This window comes from Lissotriton helveticus, chromosome 10 (assembly GCF_964261635.1).
Source record: "Lissotriton helveticus chromosome 10, aLisHel1.1, whole genome shotgun sequence".
Taxonomy (NCBI): Eukaryota; Metazoa; Chordata; class Amphibia; order Caudata; family Salamandridae; genus Lissotriton; species Lissotriton helveticus.
In genome coordinates, this window is record NC_136071.1 from 447,594,905 (window position 1) to 447,610,612 (window position 15,708).

General features: G+C 42.1%; 1 protein-coding gene across 2 annotated transcripts in view; it reads right to left on the reverse strand.

Moving 5' to 3' along the window:
* The window catches only part of LOC144784272 (uncharacterized), a 491,196-nt gene that overhangs the window by 89,013 nt on the left and 386,475 nt on the right, over positions 1 to 15,708 (reverse strand). For both annotated transcript variants that reach the window (XM_078662942.1, XM_078662941.1), the window contains one exon: positions 11,328 to 11,525. In XM_078662942.1, coding sequence (XP_078519068.1) covers positions 11,328 to 11,525 — 198 coding nt within the window. The remainder of the gene's footprint in view (positions 1 to 11,327; positions 11,526 to 15,708) is intronic.

Consider the following 15,708-nt stretch of genomic DNA (forward strand, 5'->3'; position numbering starts at 1 on the left):
GGGCCAAACATCTGCTACAAGAATTAGAGCATTTAAATTTAAGAGCACTGAATGGCCGTTTCTTGGAGGATACTCCACCTGTTGCTACTTTTCACTCCTCAAAAACATCCTCCTATCTAGACTATACGTTTGTAACACTAGCCATGTTTGATAAAATAGAAACCTTTAAAACAGGTGATAATGTTCAGAGCGATCACCTCCCACAAGAAGTATTGCTAAAGGCAAGGCCATCTGCTACACTAGACACCTGGAACTCGATTGAGATCGAAGAAGTTTCTAATCTAAAGCGTTTAAGGTGCAATGTCAACAATATTGAAGGCATATCGGCTACCGCTAAAACTTTATTTGAGCGAGAAAAAGATACAGGAACTACAATAGTAACATCATGGGAAATCTTTATTAAGACCTTCAGTGGCAACTTTGTGACCGGGACTAAGCCACGACAATTAGACGTACAAACAAAAGTGAAATTTAGCCTGGAAACTAAGAGCCTCAAACGCACTGCAAACCAAACACTTTGACAGTTGCGAAAAACACCAGGGAGCCTGGAGCTGGAGCTTGCCCTCCAAAAAACAAAAGTTCAATTGAGAAGGAGGAAGTGGAGAAAAACAAGGCAAAAAAACGTAGAAATATGGGCTAAATTATTGTAGGATGCCAAGCAACGCAACAGTGGCAAGTTCTGGCAAACAATCCACAAGTTAGAACGACCGTACCATCCAGGAATTAGCTCCAACATAACAGTCTGTCTGGGTAGAGTACCTCTCCGGCCATTTTAACAACAAGGAAGGGAATCTAAATAAGGGTGCGTGCATCGCGGTATCGGACACTGAACCCCCCCAACAAGGGAAATGCGATACAAAAACGTACCACCAAAGGTCACTTTGTCAGCAGTAATAGTATCCATAAACAGCAGGGGCCCATGTCGGCTGGTGACTTAGACTCCACAGGCTCAGTCGATGAGGAAGGATATGCTCCTACAGAAAAACAGATAAAAGGCTTAATAGCGAAGGGTAGAGACACGGGAGCGCCCGCTCCAAACGGGATTCCAGTATAAACATGACGCTGTCTTTTGGAGCAAGGCTCTATTACCAGTCTTTAAGGGCTTAAACACCAAAGTCACCATTCCGGAATCATGGAAAGGAACAATTATTAGCCCAATTTTTAACACAAGGCAAAAGAAATTACCCGAATAAATATTGACTAATTGCCCTTCTTGATATAGATGCCAAATACTATGCCGGAACACTCAGGGAGGTGCTATCATCCTGGGCTTCAGATAACTTCATTATCCCCACTAATCAAACTGGGTTCTGTAGTGGCCAAGGAACCACAACTAATATACTCTCTCACGTTAATAATGGATGCAGCCAAAGTATCAAAAATGCCTCTCTTCCTGTGTTTCATTGACTACACAGCTGCGTTCGACCACGTTGATCGTTCCAAACTCTGAGAAAAACTGGAAAAGTGGGGTCTACCAAACACACTTTTGGAACGGCTAAAACAGCTGCACACAGACACATGGATAAGGGTCAAATTAGGCGCAGGGACGCACATCTCCAAACGAATCAGGACTTCGAAAGACCTCCAGCAGGGTTGTGTCCTTGCCCCGATCCTTTTCAATCTCTTATTGGCCGATCTATCTTGAGAGCTGGACTGTTGTGCATCCCACGCACCAAAACTGGGAAACAAGTTAATGTCAAACTTGTTATACGCTGATGACTTGGTTCTAAGTAGCCGGACACCAATTGGCCTTCAGCACCTACTAAACACAACAAGCAGCTTTTCTACCCGGAACTCTCTTAAAATAAACCTCAAGAAGACCAAAATTATGGCAGTAAATTACCGTAAAAAGAAAGCCAATTGCTGGTTCCTCGACGGCCAACATCTGGATCAAGTACAAAGCTATAAATACCTGGGAATATTAATGGATGATAAATTCTTTCAAAACCTCAGTTAGAGGCCATGCGAAGAAAAGGGACCACAACGTATCTATCATTGAAGTCACTGAAGAGGCGGCTACCCGACCTTACACGTGATCCCTTCCTACAGGTCGAGGGCTAAATTGCTGCCGACATTGTCATACGGGAGTGAGGCCCTAAAGGGTAAAGATGCAGCAGTTTTAGATGTCATTATAGCCAACTCATACAGAGCTATTTTCCATCTCCCTAAATATGTCTCTCCGGCTCAAATCCGGCTAGAATTTGGGATTCAAAAACAAGCGGTGGAAAGAAGGAGCACCTACGTTAAATGTTGGCATAAAATCCGAAACGCTGAGGCAGGATCTTTAAATTCCCACCTTTGGAAAGCCCTGCACAATCAAAAGAAATGTCCAGCAAGGGAATATTTGTTTGAATCGATTGAGCTACTGGGCCTGTCCGAACTCTGGGCCGTTCCAACGGATATCCTAACCTTTATAAAAGCAGTGAGAAAAACAACATCTATGCTATCAGTTTTAGAAGACAAAGCAAGTCTTACTAAAAAGGCACACGGCTGGATAGTGCTCAGTGACTATGTAAGGCTAAAACCCCAAGCCTACTTGAGTGCTGGAATTAAGATAAGCAGAAAGGAACATTTTCTAAGGTTGTGCTTGGGGGTAATTGCAATCAAACCCCATCTTCCACCATGGGAAAGGAAAGGAGGCACTCAGACTTGTCGTCTATGCGGAAGTAGGAAGGAAGACATCATCCATGTCATCTGCAACTGCCCCAACTTAAAGGACAAAAGATGCACCTTGTTACGTCCTTTCTTTAGGTATTATGGTATCTGGACATGTAGGCAGGCAGTGAAGCTTTGTTTTAACCCCACTGACATCCAGCTCAATTGTCGGCTAACAACATTTTTTGAGATGGTAACGAAGAGACTTAAAACCCTGTCGTTACCCGAAACACGCTAATATGCTTTTAAATGCAATATTAATTCTCCATCTCGCTTTAGTTGTACTTGCACTCCCTCACTAACCCTCTAACTTGGACAATGGACTTGGTTAAGCTGTGCCGTTTGCCCTGAAAAGTTGTGGCAGTTATTGTCAGTATTAATTAAGATGTATTAGTTTATGAGAATCTCCTTTAAAAGCAGCTAAATTGTATAAATTAGGAATATGCAATTGACGACCTTGTTTTAATATGTGGTTTTTAAATCATTTTTACTTGTATTTATATGTGGACAAATGGAATTTTTTTGTTATGCATTTGCAAAGATTTTAATTAATCAAGCAAAAATAAAATAACTTATTAAGTCATGGTTGAAAAGGGAAGACAGAATGAAAAGACATGAGGTGGTTGAGCTCTTAAGTTAAATGGAAAAAATACATTTTAATCAGTTTCTGGCCTGACAGGAATATTCCTACTACTTGTGAACCTTAATTTCCTCCAACTGGAGACTTGTGTCCAGAAAAATGTGAATTTACAGCCTGCATCACACCTTTGAGAATATCCAATTTCCAACATAGCTAAGTATAAAGGTGTACATATGTGCACCTAAATAAATATAAACCTGCACGAGCCTTCCAAGTCCAGATCTACAGACTTTGCCAATGGTGGTCTTATTTATTAGGTACAAAGAGGGCGGGGGTTTACTAAATGGACAATCATTGAAGCAAAATAACAATTATGTTGTGGAGAAAGAATATGTTACCCTGTAAGCATCTATTCATAGCGTGAAGTGCCATAGATTCATATGCTTAGCATATCCTGCCATCGTTTGTTGGGCTCGGACTGTTGCAAGTTGTCTTCAAAGAAGTCTGAGTCACGAGGTATTATGACTCCTCCTCCATTGTGTATTGTGCATGTTCCTCGGCTCCTTTGGTAGTTTGTTTTTGGCTTATTAGGTGAGCATTAGGATAGGAGCAATAAAGTGATAGATAAGATAAACATGCAAGTAAAATTCCTGTAAATAATACGGTAGATGGATAAGAATATACTTCAGCCAATAGCTTCTGGGAAGGAGGGTGGGTGCATATTAATCTTTGGCACTTCACGCTTCGAATAGATGCTTACAGGATAAGGAACTTAGTCCATTCATAGCATGTGTTGGCAATAGATACATATGCTTTGCATCAAATGTAAAGCAGTGCTCCCCTATGTGTTAGCTAGCGATTGGTTGATGTAGATGTTTTAATTTAAAGAGTTCTTAATATAGCTTGACTCACTCTAGCTTGTTGATTGGCTACGATGTCAACACAATAGTGTTTTGTAACTGTAAGTGGGTTATATCATCTAGCTGCTTAACCAATATAATCTATGGGAATGTTTACTAAAAAAGCCATTGTGGCTCTTTTTTATGCGTGGAAAGAGCTTTTGGAGGTACTGTAAATATCAGTTTTGTTTTGCGGTAACAAATCTGAATGCATATAACTATCCATCTAGCAATTCCTGTCTTGGAAATGGGGGTGACCTTTTGTGGCTTTGTAAATGTAATAAAGAGTTATGTTTTCCTACAGGATTTGGTTTCATCTATGTAGAACATTAGAGCCTTTTTAACATCGAGTGTATGAAGGGCCCTTTCCATTACTGAGTCTGGTTTAGGGAAGGAAACTGGTAGCTCTATAGTTTGGCTTGTGTGAAAGGCTGTCACTACCTTTGGTAGAAACCTTTGGATGGTATGGAGTACCAATTGTGTTGGAAGTATTTGAAAGAACGGTACTTCTAAGTGACGTGCTTGGAGTAAACCTATTCTCTTTAGGGAAGTGATAGCCACTAGGAAAGAACCTATCCATGTAAAGAATTAAAATAAGCAAATCCTACTTGCTATAGGAAGAAGAGATAACTAATGAGGTCTTGTACTGTTGGAGATAAATATTGATTTTCTTTTCAATTTAAACAGTAATGAACAAATCTTTTCCATTTTGTTGGATAGCACGATCTTCTACTTGGTCTATGTGCTTGTTTGCTTGTTTCAATATATCCATACATTCTTGTGGTAAGTTAAGATGCCCAAATTCTAGGCTCTCAATACCCCAAATCGCTCGATTGAGGTGTTTGGGATTTGGATGCATCACTCTCTCTTGATTCTGTTCTAGGAGATGTGGACAATGAGGTAGTTTTTCATGTGGCATTACTGATAGATGCAGTAGGGTTGTAAACCATGCCTGTCATGTCCATGTTGGGGCTATTAGGATTAATGTAAAAGATGATAGTGTCAGCTTTTGCACCACAAAAGAATTAGTGAGAGAAGGGGGGAAATGTATTGAAATATCCCTGACCAGTTCACCCACAGGCCATTGCCCTTGGAGTATTGCTGTGGAATCCTGGAGACCAAGTTTTGAGACATGGCATTTTGGTGAGTGGCAAACAGGTCTATCTCCAGGCTATCTGAAGTAGGAGTGAAGGATTGGTATATTGAGTTCCCACTCATGCACTTGTTGGTGAGTTTGCTGAGCATATCTGCCAAGGCGTTGGCCACCCCATGTAGTTATTTTGCTAGTAGGGGAATTTTGTGAAATATTGCCCAGTGCCAGATGCATTCTGCTAGGAGGGCTAGCTGTGATGTGTGAGTCTACCCTGTTTTTGAATATAGTGCATTGCAGTCATGTTGTTTGTACATATTACTACTATCTTGTTGTGAAGATGACTGTGAAAAGCTTTCATTGCTAGCAGAATTGCTTGAAGCTCTAGATGACTGATGTGACAGTGTTTTGATGTATTGACCATAGACCATGTACTATGAGGCTTTGCATATGTGCTCTCCAATCCCAAAGAGATGCATACGTGGTAATGATAATATGAGGAACTGGGGCTTCGAAGTGTAGACCCTGCAAAAGATTGTTGCTGTTCTAATACTTCAGAGAGCAATTGGTAGCTGGCCCACCCAACACTAGATCCTGTAGATGCCCCTCCGCTTGAGACCATTGTGACTGAAGAGTGCATTGAAGGGGACACATATGTAGGTGAGCATTTGCTACTATGGCTATATATGACGCCATAATTCTGAAAAAACTCATGCCTGTTTTTAATGGGAGCTGAGTTTGTGGTTGAAACAGAGGTAATGCTAGTTTGAATTTTTGTACTCTTTCTGGACTAGGGTATGCTTTGGCTGTGACATAGTTTAGTATAGAACCTGGAAATGGTTTTATCTGTAGAGGTTGCAGGTGAGACTTGCTGTATTTTGAGAGAAAAACACAATTTGTGTAGAATGTTGATTACCTGTCGGGTGTCCTGAAAAAAAATCTTTTTGGTTGAACCCTTGATGAGCCAGTCATCTAGATAGGGGAAAACAAGCATGCCTCCCCTTCTGAGATGTGCTGCTACCACTGCAAGGCATTTGGTTAATACTCTTGGGACTGTAGTCACCCCAAATGGAAGGACCTTGAACTGATACTGCTGCCTATTGACTTGGTAATAGAGATAGTGGTGGTCCGCTAGATGTATGGGAATATGAAAATAGGCATCTTAGAGGTCTAATGCCGTCATGAAATCTCCTTGCTGTAGCAAATGTATCACTTCTTCTAGTGTGACCATGTGGAAGTGTTCTGAGGAGATGTAACTGTTAAGCGGTCTTGGGTCTAAAATTGTCCTCAAGGTTTTGTCTTTTTTGGGAATGAGGACATATAGTGAGTATACCCAGTGTCCCTGATGTTGTTTTGGGATTATTTCTATATCATACAACAACAATAGGTAAAGGAGGGTCCGAGGGAAAAGTTTAACGACCTAACAGGTAAATACCCCCAGTGTAGCAACCTAAAGAACAAAAAGTACCTGTCAGTCGAATGACGCCGAGGTGCTCAAAAGTCACGCTGGAAAGGAGTGCACAGAAAAAAAACACAAAACAAACAGATAGGTCAAGGACTTAATAATTACATTGACTATCAACAATTGCTGTTTTGAGTCCTATCAGACCACCCAACTGGCGGAGCCTCATCATGTAGGACACTCAGACCATGGTCAGTCTGCAAACGCCCCGGTGTATATTGGCAATGCATGACTTGGTCATGGTCTGGACACCGCAAATGTTAATACAAGAGGTGGTACTGATAAGTGCAGTGCAAAAAAATATATATAGTGAAGTGACTAAAATGGTCATGATAGGACTCAAAACAGCAATTATTGATAGTCAATGTAATTATTAAGTCCTTGACCTATCTGTTTGTTTTGTGTTTTTTTTCTGTGCACTCCTTTCCAGCGTGACTTTTGAGCACCTCGGCGTCATTCGACTGACAGGTACTTTTTGTTCTTAAGATTATTTCTATATCTCCTTTTGGAAGTAGAGCTTGTACTTTGTTGTGTAGTAGTGTAAGATGTTCAAGTGACAGTTTGAATTCTTGGTGCTACTGTAGGGGGTGTGTCCTTGAGTTCTAAGCAATCCCCGTCCTTGATTACAGAGAAGACCGCTGATTTGTGGTGATGTTTGTCCACTGATGGTGGTTTTGTTGTAGCTGTCCCCCCGACTGGTGTAATATGCTGCCGGGGAGAGTTAGGTGGTCACTGTTTTGGAGATGGGGGGGAGTTTTAGCGGTGGACCCCCGGCTTTCTCCTCTATGGTTTGTATAGTGTGGCCTATAGTATGCACCTCTAGTAAATTGTTGGTTATGACCACTGCCTGATTCTGTGATGTACCCACTCTTGCTGCTCCTCTAGATGGACCCCTGCGAAAGTGTTAAAATGTTGGGAGGACTCCCATAGCTTTAGTGTCAGTACTCTTTTTTAGCTTCTCTAACAATTCATACACCTGTGGTCCAGATAAGTTCGGACCATCAATGGGAGGTTTTAAAGGTTTTGTTGTATATCTGGCTTAATACCAGAAACCCTGAGCCATGCATGGCGTCTAATGAGTATGCCGGTATCTACCTCCCGTTTACTGGTATCCACAGTATCTAATGCACATTGTATGGTGACATTTGATACTGCCCTACCTTCTTTTACTAAAGGAGTCCCTTTTTGTTCGTATTGGTGAGAGGTGTTGTAATAGCTCCTGTATCTCGTCCCACTGGACACAATTGTAACGGGAGAGGAAACAAAAAGAGTTTGCAATACATATGTGGTTGGTTGCTTATGCGGCAACTTGTTTACCTGCTGCATCATATTTTTTTACCTTGTCTGTGTGGGTGGGGCGTTCCCAGTGCCATGCAAATCTGTTCTTTTCCTAGCATAATGTACTACCAGGGAGTCCCAGGTGACCTGGCTCCTGATGTATGCAGGGTCTGATAGGCAAAGGTAATATTTCTTATCTATTATTGATTTGACAAATCAAGATGTAACTGGTTATTTAAAAATGTGGAGTGGATGTTAGCAAGTCCTTCAACAGGGGAAAGGAATGTGCTGTTTTTGTGATCTAATTAGCGTTTCCACCCAAAAAATCCTGCTCATGTTCATGTGTATGTAGCTCCACCTTGTGGTAATGTGCTGCCCTACCAATGATGTCGTGGTAAGACGTGATATCATCCGGTGGCAATGGTTTAGAGGGATGTAGATCCGGTCGGTGTCATCTACAGGATCTGCATCATATAAGTCCCATGGGGCTTGTGGATCCCCTAGTGAGTCTGGGAAGTATGGTGCATTGTATGGTACCTCCTCCCCAGGATCTACATCCCCTATAGATGAACGCGCAGGAGAGATATGTGGCTGCTCTAAGGGCAAGTGCTCAGGGGAGCGTGGATGCACTGTTAGAGGTTGCGTTAATGGCAGTGTAGGTGAAGCAGGAGGTAAAGGAAGAGAATTTGAATGAGGAGGAGAAGAATCAAATAATACAGGGCTTATGATTCTGTCCCTTTTCTTCTAGGGAGCTTTGGATGGTTCTGGTCCCATAATCTCCTCTTCAAAAGTTCTCTTCAGTTTAGGAAGTGTATGGAATAGAAATGGTGGTGATTTTGTCACCGATTTCTCTGCGTCTGGATGAACAAATAGTCTCCTTTGTCCCTTGTTAATTTTTTTCCCCAATTTTTTTAGAATGGACTGAACTGCTGTTGATAAGGTTCTGGACCAGTTTTAACATGTTTTGACGTCAAAGGTGCTTTGGACGTTGATTCAACTTTTGATTTTGCAGATAGTTTTTGTGTATGGTGTTTTGGTGCTGACTACTTATCTGTGTGCTTTGGTGCTGGTGGTGCGTGAGAGATGCTTCAGGTCCGATGTTTATAGCTTCAGCTCCAATACATGTTGTTTCAGAGGTGGAGAACCAGATTTTTTCATTGCTGGTACAGAGGTGTATTTTAGGGCTATAAACTTCGACACTTGTTGATTGTTTTGCAGGCAGAGGGAGTTTGGTACGCTCTTGAGCCTGTTTGAGACCACCAGGGCCCGAGGGCGGTGGGGTCCCTATAGCCGCTTTACCAGTCTTTGTTGGTGTTTGGTAGGCTTTCGTCTATGTACTTGCATGCCTGTAGAAAGCTGGCTTATTATATGATACATCAAAAATGTGATATACCATGTAAAGAGTTCAGAGATTCCCTTATGAGTGGACAGGAGCTTGCAATGGAAATCCCAAAGTGGTCTGTTAGAGGACAGTGTGGTTGAGCAGCCTTGGGCTTAACACAGAGGAGTGCAAGACATTTGCAAATACACACAATGATCAATAAATGACACACGCGACTCAAGAAGGAAAACCACACTAATTTATAAAAATAGCAAATATATTTATATTTAGGAATAAGAGAAAAATCGTTCAGGTAAGTACGTTTTTAAATATAAATTCTTTTCACTTCAAAAAGTGACTACTGTGCAATTTTTGTTTTGCAATGTTATCCTATGGAAGGAAGAACAAGTTCTGCAAACAGGTATAGTGCAACGACTTAAAAGACCAATCTCCAGGAGTTAAGGTGAGTGGCAGGCAAGGTCAAAGGCAGCACCAGCAGCACACCACCAGACGTGGCCATGTGCATAGCGCAAAATAGCGTTGGGTCCCTATAGGTTTCTATGGAGATCAGTCACTGCGAAAAGAGGCTGCAGGCTCTAGCTGTCCTCTTCTCCATGGCTCAGGGAAGACGGATGCAGTGGTGGCTTTAGGCTTCGTGTTTTCTTACAGGGATTAGTCATGGGCAAGGAGGCCTGCATGTAGAGGCTGGAGGAGACATTGGGGAGTCAATGAGGGTTGAAACCACGATGGAGTTGAGCTCTGAAGGACTGGGGAACCTTGTTGGCACCAGTGGCCCACTTCAACTCGGGCCAGGGGCAATGGGAGCAGTGGTTGCTTAAGGTGTTGGTAGGGTGCTGGGAACAGGTCCGCTGTTCAAGGGAGGTCTTGGGCCTATTTCCAGGCAGGTAGTCCTCCTGGGTTTCTGGAGTCAACAGCTGCAGGATGAGTCTACTTCGGCACAGTTTTCGAGGAGGGATGCCGGCAGGGTTAGTACAAAGTCCACTGCTTCTTCTCTCCTCTATGCTTTTGCGGTTCTTCGGTGTCCTCTCTCTTCTTAGGTCATCAGGATCTCCTACTCTAGTGCCAGGGGCTCCCCTAAATACTGAATTTAGCGGCATTAGGATGGGGAGAGTATGCAACAAAAACCCAATTTTGTATAGTGCCCTAGTAGATAAGGATCAGGGTTGTAGTCAGAGCTGTCGCCACTGCTAGCCGTAGTATAGGGATGTCTGTTGGCACCGTCTGTGCCTTGGCATCTTTCGGTTCTTCTTCAGGATCTGGTGACTGTCACCCGAAAATGTCAAGTGTATCTTCGGTGAATCGGTGCTTGGTGGAGTGGGCCCAATGACATTCTCTTCATTGCTGAAGTGTCTTTTTCTAACAGAACACCAGGCACGTCTCATATAAACAGAGATTGCACACTCTGTGTTGGTCTTGACTGGAGTATCTGGCAGAAGCTGAAGGGTGTCTTTTCCATCCCTCATTGCCATGGAGTGTATGTGACCGGAAAAAAGACATGAGAATGTCTGAGCCTGGGCAGGCGAATGGAACATTTCCATAATACCAGCCGGTTTATGCGATTGTCTATGCCATTGTTGAAGGAAACAGGGTGCTGAAAAAGGCCTTGGTGATGGAATTGAGTTTCGGGCCTTGGAGCTGCGATATCTACGTTAGAACTCAACAGTGGAAAGAAACAATCTAACAAAGGAGTTGAGTAACAAGCGCAATACACAATGGAGGAGGAGTCACAATACCTCGTGACTCAAAGACTTGTTTGAAGAAAAACAATTTGCAACAGTCCAACCCCAACATTAGATGGCAGAATATGTTAAGCATCTGTATTTACGACCAATACATGCTACGAATATATGCTATCAAATTCTTAGACATATTCTCCTTAACGTTTGGGAATGTTTCAACTTTTGAAAAGCTGTGGCATTTACAAAAGAGCTCTTATCAGACCTTGCTCAGACTACGGTGTTTAAGACCAGGTTTGCAAAATTTCAAATAGCAGGGAAAAGTAAAGTTCTGTAGGGCCTCACCACTGCTTCCAGTCGCAGCCTTCAATGGAGTGGCACATTCTGGATCCACCTCGAGCACACTGTCAAACATGGTAAACTGGTGGTGACTTGAGATGAAGCTATGGTACCATTTCTGGATGAGCGTCTGCTGCTCCACAGTGCGGGCCCAGGCACTAATGGACACTTTCATTCGATTAGTGTCACAGGTGAAGTCCAACCCTGAGAAAGAGGAAGAAAGACAGAGAATTTAGGTCAAGCTCCACTTGACTTGACACTTGTGTCTTCAAAATTTTAGAAGGGCAGAAGCTAGGAGGAAAAAGCTCCCATTGATTGCTATTTTGAATAAGAATGCAAAAATAATTGTGCACAGCTTTATTGTTAAACGTACATTTTAAAATACTTTAGAGGTCTGATTTGCCCTATTCAAAACCATAAAATCAAACAAAATGAACCAAATGCAGGAATGCCAGAAGGGAGATTGAATTTAAACACATGTACTGTTCAGGTCACTTGAGTTAAACCTGGCCACAGAAAGCTCTGGCTATCTGCAAATACACTTTGCAAGGTTGTTCTTTGCAGAGATCTTTTCCGAGACATTTAGATTTGATCTGCCTTTTTTAAGTTGCCTGTAAATTATATTTTTATGCCAATTTGTGTCAGACTCTTGGAAATAAAATGCAGTGGTTGAAAGGCATTTTGATGGGCTTCTCCTAGTTTTGCCAAAGAGCAGGGAACAGAGAGACAACTTCACGAACAAGGTTGTATCATTCTTTCAATTAAACGGGGAGGATCTGACCCTCAGAAGTGAATTTGGTGTGCATCTAACCAAGTGAGAGCTAGATTGCATCTGAAAACAAGCACTGGCAAAGCAAACATGTCTCCCCTTTTAAACCTGTTGGCCTTGCCAGCGCTTTTTGGCAATGCTGTACAGCTCTGATAAAAAGCAAAAAAAACTTTTGCTGATGCTGGGCAGCATTACAAAAGAAAAAAATAGAAAAATTAAAAAATGTGTCAAGACGCCACATGCATGTATGCTTCATGACAGGACCGGTGCTGTGTCATTCAGTAGGAACGCTTATATGTGGGGATATGGATGCCATATTCTTTGACACCTTAAGTAAACAAAAAATAATTCTGAATCACGCTAATACTCTTTCAGCAAGCGGAGCAATCCGCAGCAAACGGAAGCTGGGCCCTGCAAGAAATGTTTAAACAAAAGTTAGGACTGCAAGGGAAGGTAGTTAAATGGGTGAGCGAGTGTGAGGTAGCATTGGAGATTGGGGCAGAAGAGAAACTTAAAATGAAGCCGGTCGTTGGATAAGTAATAAAGGATGGGAAAATCAGCACATGACCGATAGGGAAACTCTGAGTGGTGGGGCAGAGGGTTTGGAGGGGAAGTAGTACACAGGAGAGAAATCAGCACACGAGGGAGAGAGCAACACAGTGCACTGGAGTGGAGCACAAAAGGGAGAGAGCTAGAAAATACATACCCTCTCAAGGAGTGTGTAGCAAAGATATAGGCTCTTTCCTAAAAGTTAACAGTGGCAGGATGCCAGACTGGCAATCAAAAGAATGGTGAACAAGCTATGCTCCAGGAAGGAGACACACTCGCAAAGAGGAAGGAAAGCCATTAGATAAGAAGCCAAAATGCAGAAAAGGGAAGAAACCTCTTCTAAGAAACCCTTTGAATACCGCATGTTCCGAGTAATACCCAGTAATTTTTTCAGGAAAATCATTATATTAGTTGATGGTCCTTAACATAGGACACACCTGTCACTTGCATAACGTCAGCTACGCAGTGGAACCTACCTATCATGATTCAAGTGACTAGCTTGCATATCATTTGCCTCCCTTTGAAATGCCCAAATCCCATGTCAAACTGCCTACTGTATCTCTCATCACTGACCATTGTGAAATCATTTAGTATGTCTGTTGCCATTTCCATTCTTTCTCATAATTTAATGTTCTCACTTCACAATGAATACCATATTCAGTTTATTGTTTTAAGCGCCTCTTGTGTGGTGAAATATATGCTTTAAAAATTAGTGTTTAATAGTGTTTATATTAAAAATGCGTTGTTTATCCTTTTTAAACATCATTGGTTTTAAAAACGTTGTGGTTATCTTTTAAGTCCTTTGTGAAGTTGTTTCACTGTCCTGATTTACCCAAATTTTCTTTTGTGCATTTATGTTTTTTTTTTATATATAGTGTCAAATTTATAACTCCAACATTAGAAGCCTGAAAATCCAAATGTTTTTAATTAAACTGAATCAAATTCATGGGAGGAAATGTCTAAATCTCTAATAAAGCTACTTATTTCCTTCTGCCTTCTATGACAAACAGCCTAATCACCTCTCGTTATTCTACCACACTGAAACAACAACCTTATACCAGTCATAGTAATTTAGGGTCGATTTGCAGATATGTCTCTCAAAGAACAGTGACTAGGACGTCTGCTTTCTTTGCGATTTTGAAGAAAATAAAAAAGGTGCAAACTGTACCAAGTTTTCTACTACAGAAAGCACGTTCTAGTCAGCAGGAGTAGCTCCGGTGAAGTAAAGCAATAATCATAACTGAATGCAAATGTAACATCTTTCAGATCTAAACCTCTGCTTGAAACTTCATTAGAAATCAGAACAAATATTTATATCATGTGTTCTTAAGGCAAGTTACTCAAGAAGCCTGTGTAGGAAAGCAGATTTGACTTCAGATTCATATGTTGAGGCACACCTAAATGTTTCTTTTGGCTCATATACTGTCCTGATTCCTCTGGATCATATCACAATTAGCCACCGAGATTATCAAGGACAACTGCAAGCAGAGTCAAGCTCCTCAAAAGATAGATAGCGCATAGCATATGCTTAAAAATACAATCAAGCAGTGTTGGTCTAGTTGGAGCGATTCTGTGTATTCAATGGCAATGTGGTGCTGAAGATCAGACCATTGGGCTACAGCAACATTAGGTGTGTCCTGGGATCTTGCTGCATCAAGGCCTCAAATCTCGGCCAAAATATTATGATAGTTTGAAATCCTGCAAGATTCTACGGTCATCTTGGCCTAGCGTATCTTTTAAAAGTGGCTCCACCCTCAACCAACTGCCAGTTAATTCTGTTACCTGGAGGTGGTGGCACTGGGCTGCAGCACTTAAGGATTTAATAACAGGACCACAGTTTCTGCAAAGGTTTCAAGCAAGGTCTTCTTCAGTTTTTTCCTGGTGTGTGTGCAAGAGTTAGAGGGAGTGTTGAACAACTCACAATCCAAAGAGGAATCACTAAGCTTTTATTTACAGGGATCACAATAATCTGAAGAATAGAAGAACCTTCAATAAGACTGTCGGAGAACTAGGAACTGCCTTGTTGAAAGAGTAATAGTTGGGGCTTACATAAGACCTTGCATACAAGAAGGCATTTTTTGAACCTATAAACAAGGTAAACTATGTATAAAAATTAAAATTAAGACATGTTGGATTCCGAGCTGTAAAGGAATGCCAGTGTGAATTGAAGTAAACGACGGTCATTTGTAGATACATTCATCAACCTGTATTATTGGTAATTGTGTTTGCAGGGTCTCACCTCACATAGTGCTTACTGTAGGAAAGTGCCCCTTTTTAGGTCCGCTGAACCAATGCGTAAGCATTGTTCGGCGAGATTCTATTAAGGCTTCCGAAAAGTCTCCCCAAACTGCGGATTAGGCACAGTTCATGTGAGCCAGGCGCGTGCTCATCACCAGCCACATCGCACATCATACACCATTTGTCTGCGACTTCAACGCAAGCCGCCCCCCCAATCAGACTTCAAAGGAATGCACTCCCCTGCCCCCCTCCGCGCAATGCCAGAACTTATTTCCACTCTAGCGGTCTCTTGCTTCACGTCTTGTTCTCCCACCCTCTTACCCCTCATTATCACCTTCTACTCTTTTTTTTAATCTCCATATATATTCTTGTTGCCAGTAGCCTCGAGATCCGTTTGCATTTCAGAACATTAAAGCAGCAGTTTTCCTTCGGGTACTTAGTCGTTTACCTCCTGTTTCAGTTTCCTCGGCTTCCTTTGTGGCGGATGTTATGGTGGCAGCTTCTTGTATTGCAGGCTTATACAAATCGCTTTTCACATAACCTATTTTCAGCCCGGGATGCAGGGCTTTAACTGTGCCGGGTCCTGCCGGTGCTGAGCATGGTTCCCAATCGGGCTCTCCCTTTTTGCCTTCACAATCAGGGTGAAAAAAACACCTTAACTCTGCAGCAGCGCCCCCTTCACTGCCTTTGATGCAACTTCACAGTCTCATCATGTCAGAACGAAGCCACAGTTGCTGCTTATTTACCTTTATGTAACGAACAACCTTTGACAAAGCCAATAGTCCCCCGCTATCTGCTCTCAGCTTCTATCTTATTTCTTTTCTTCCCTTT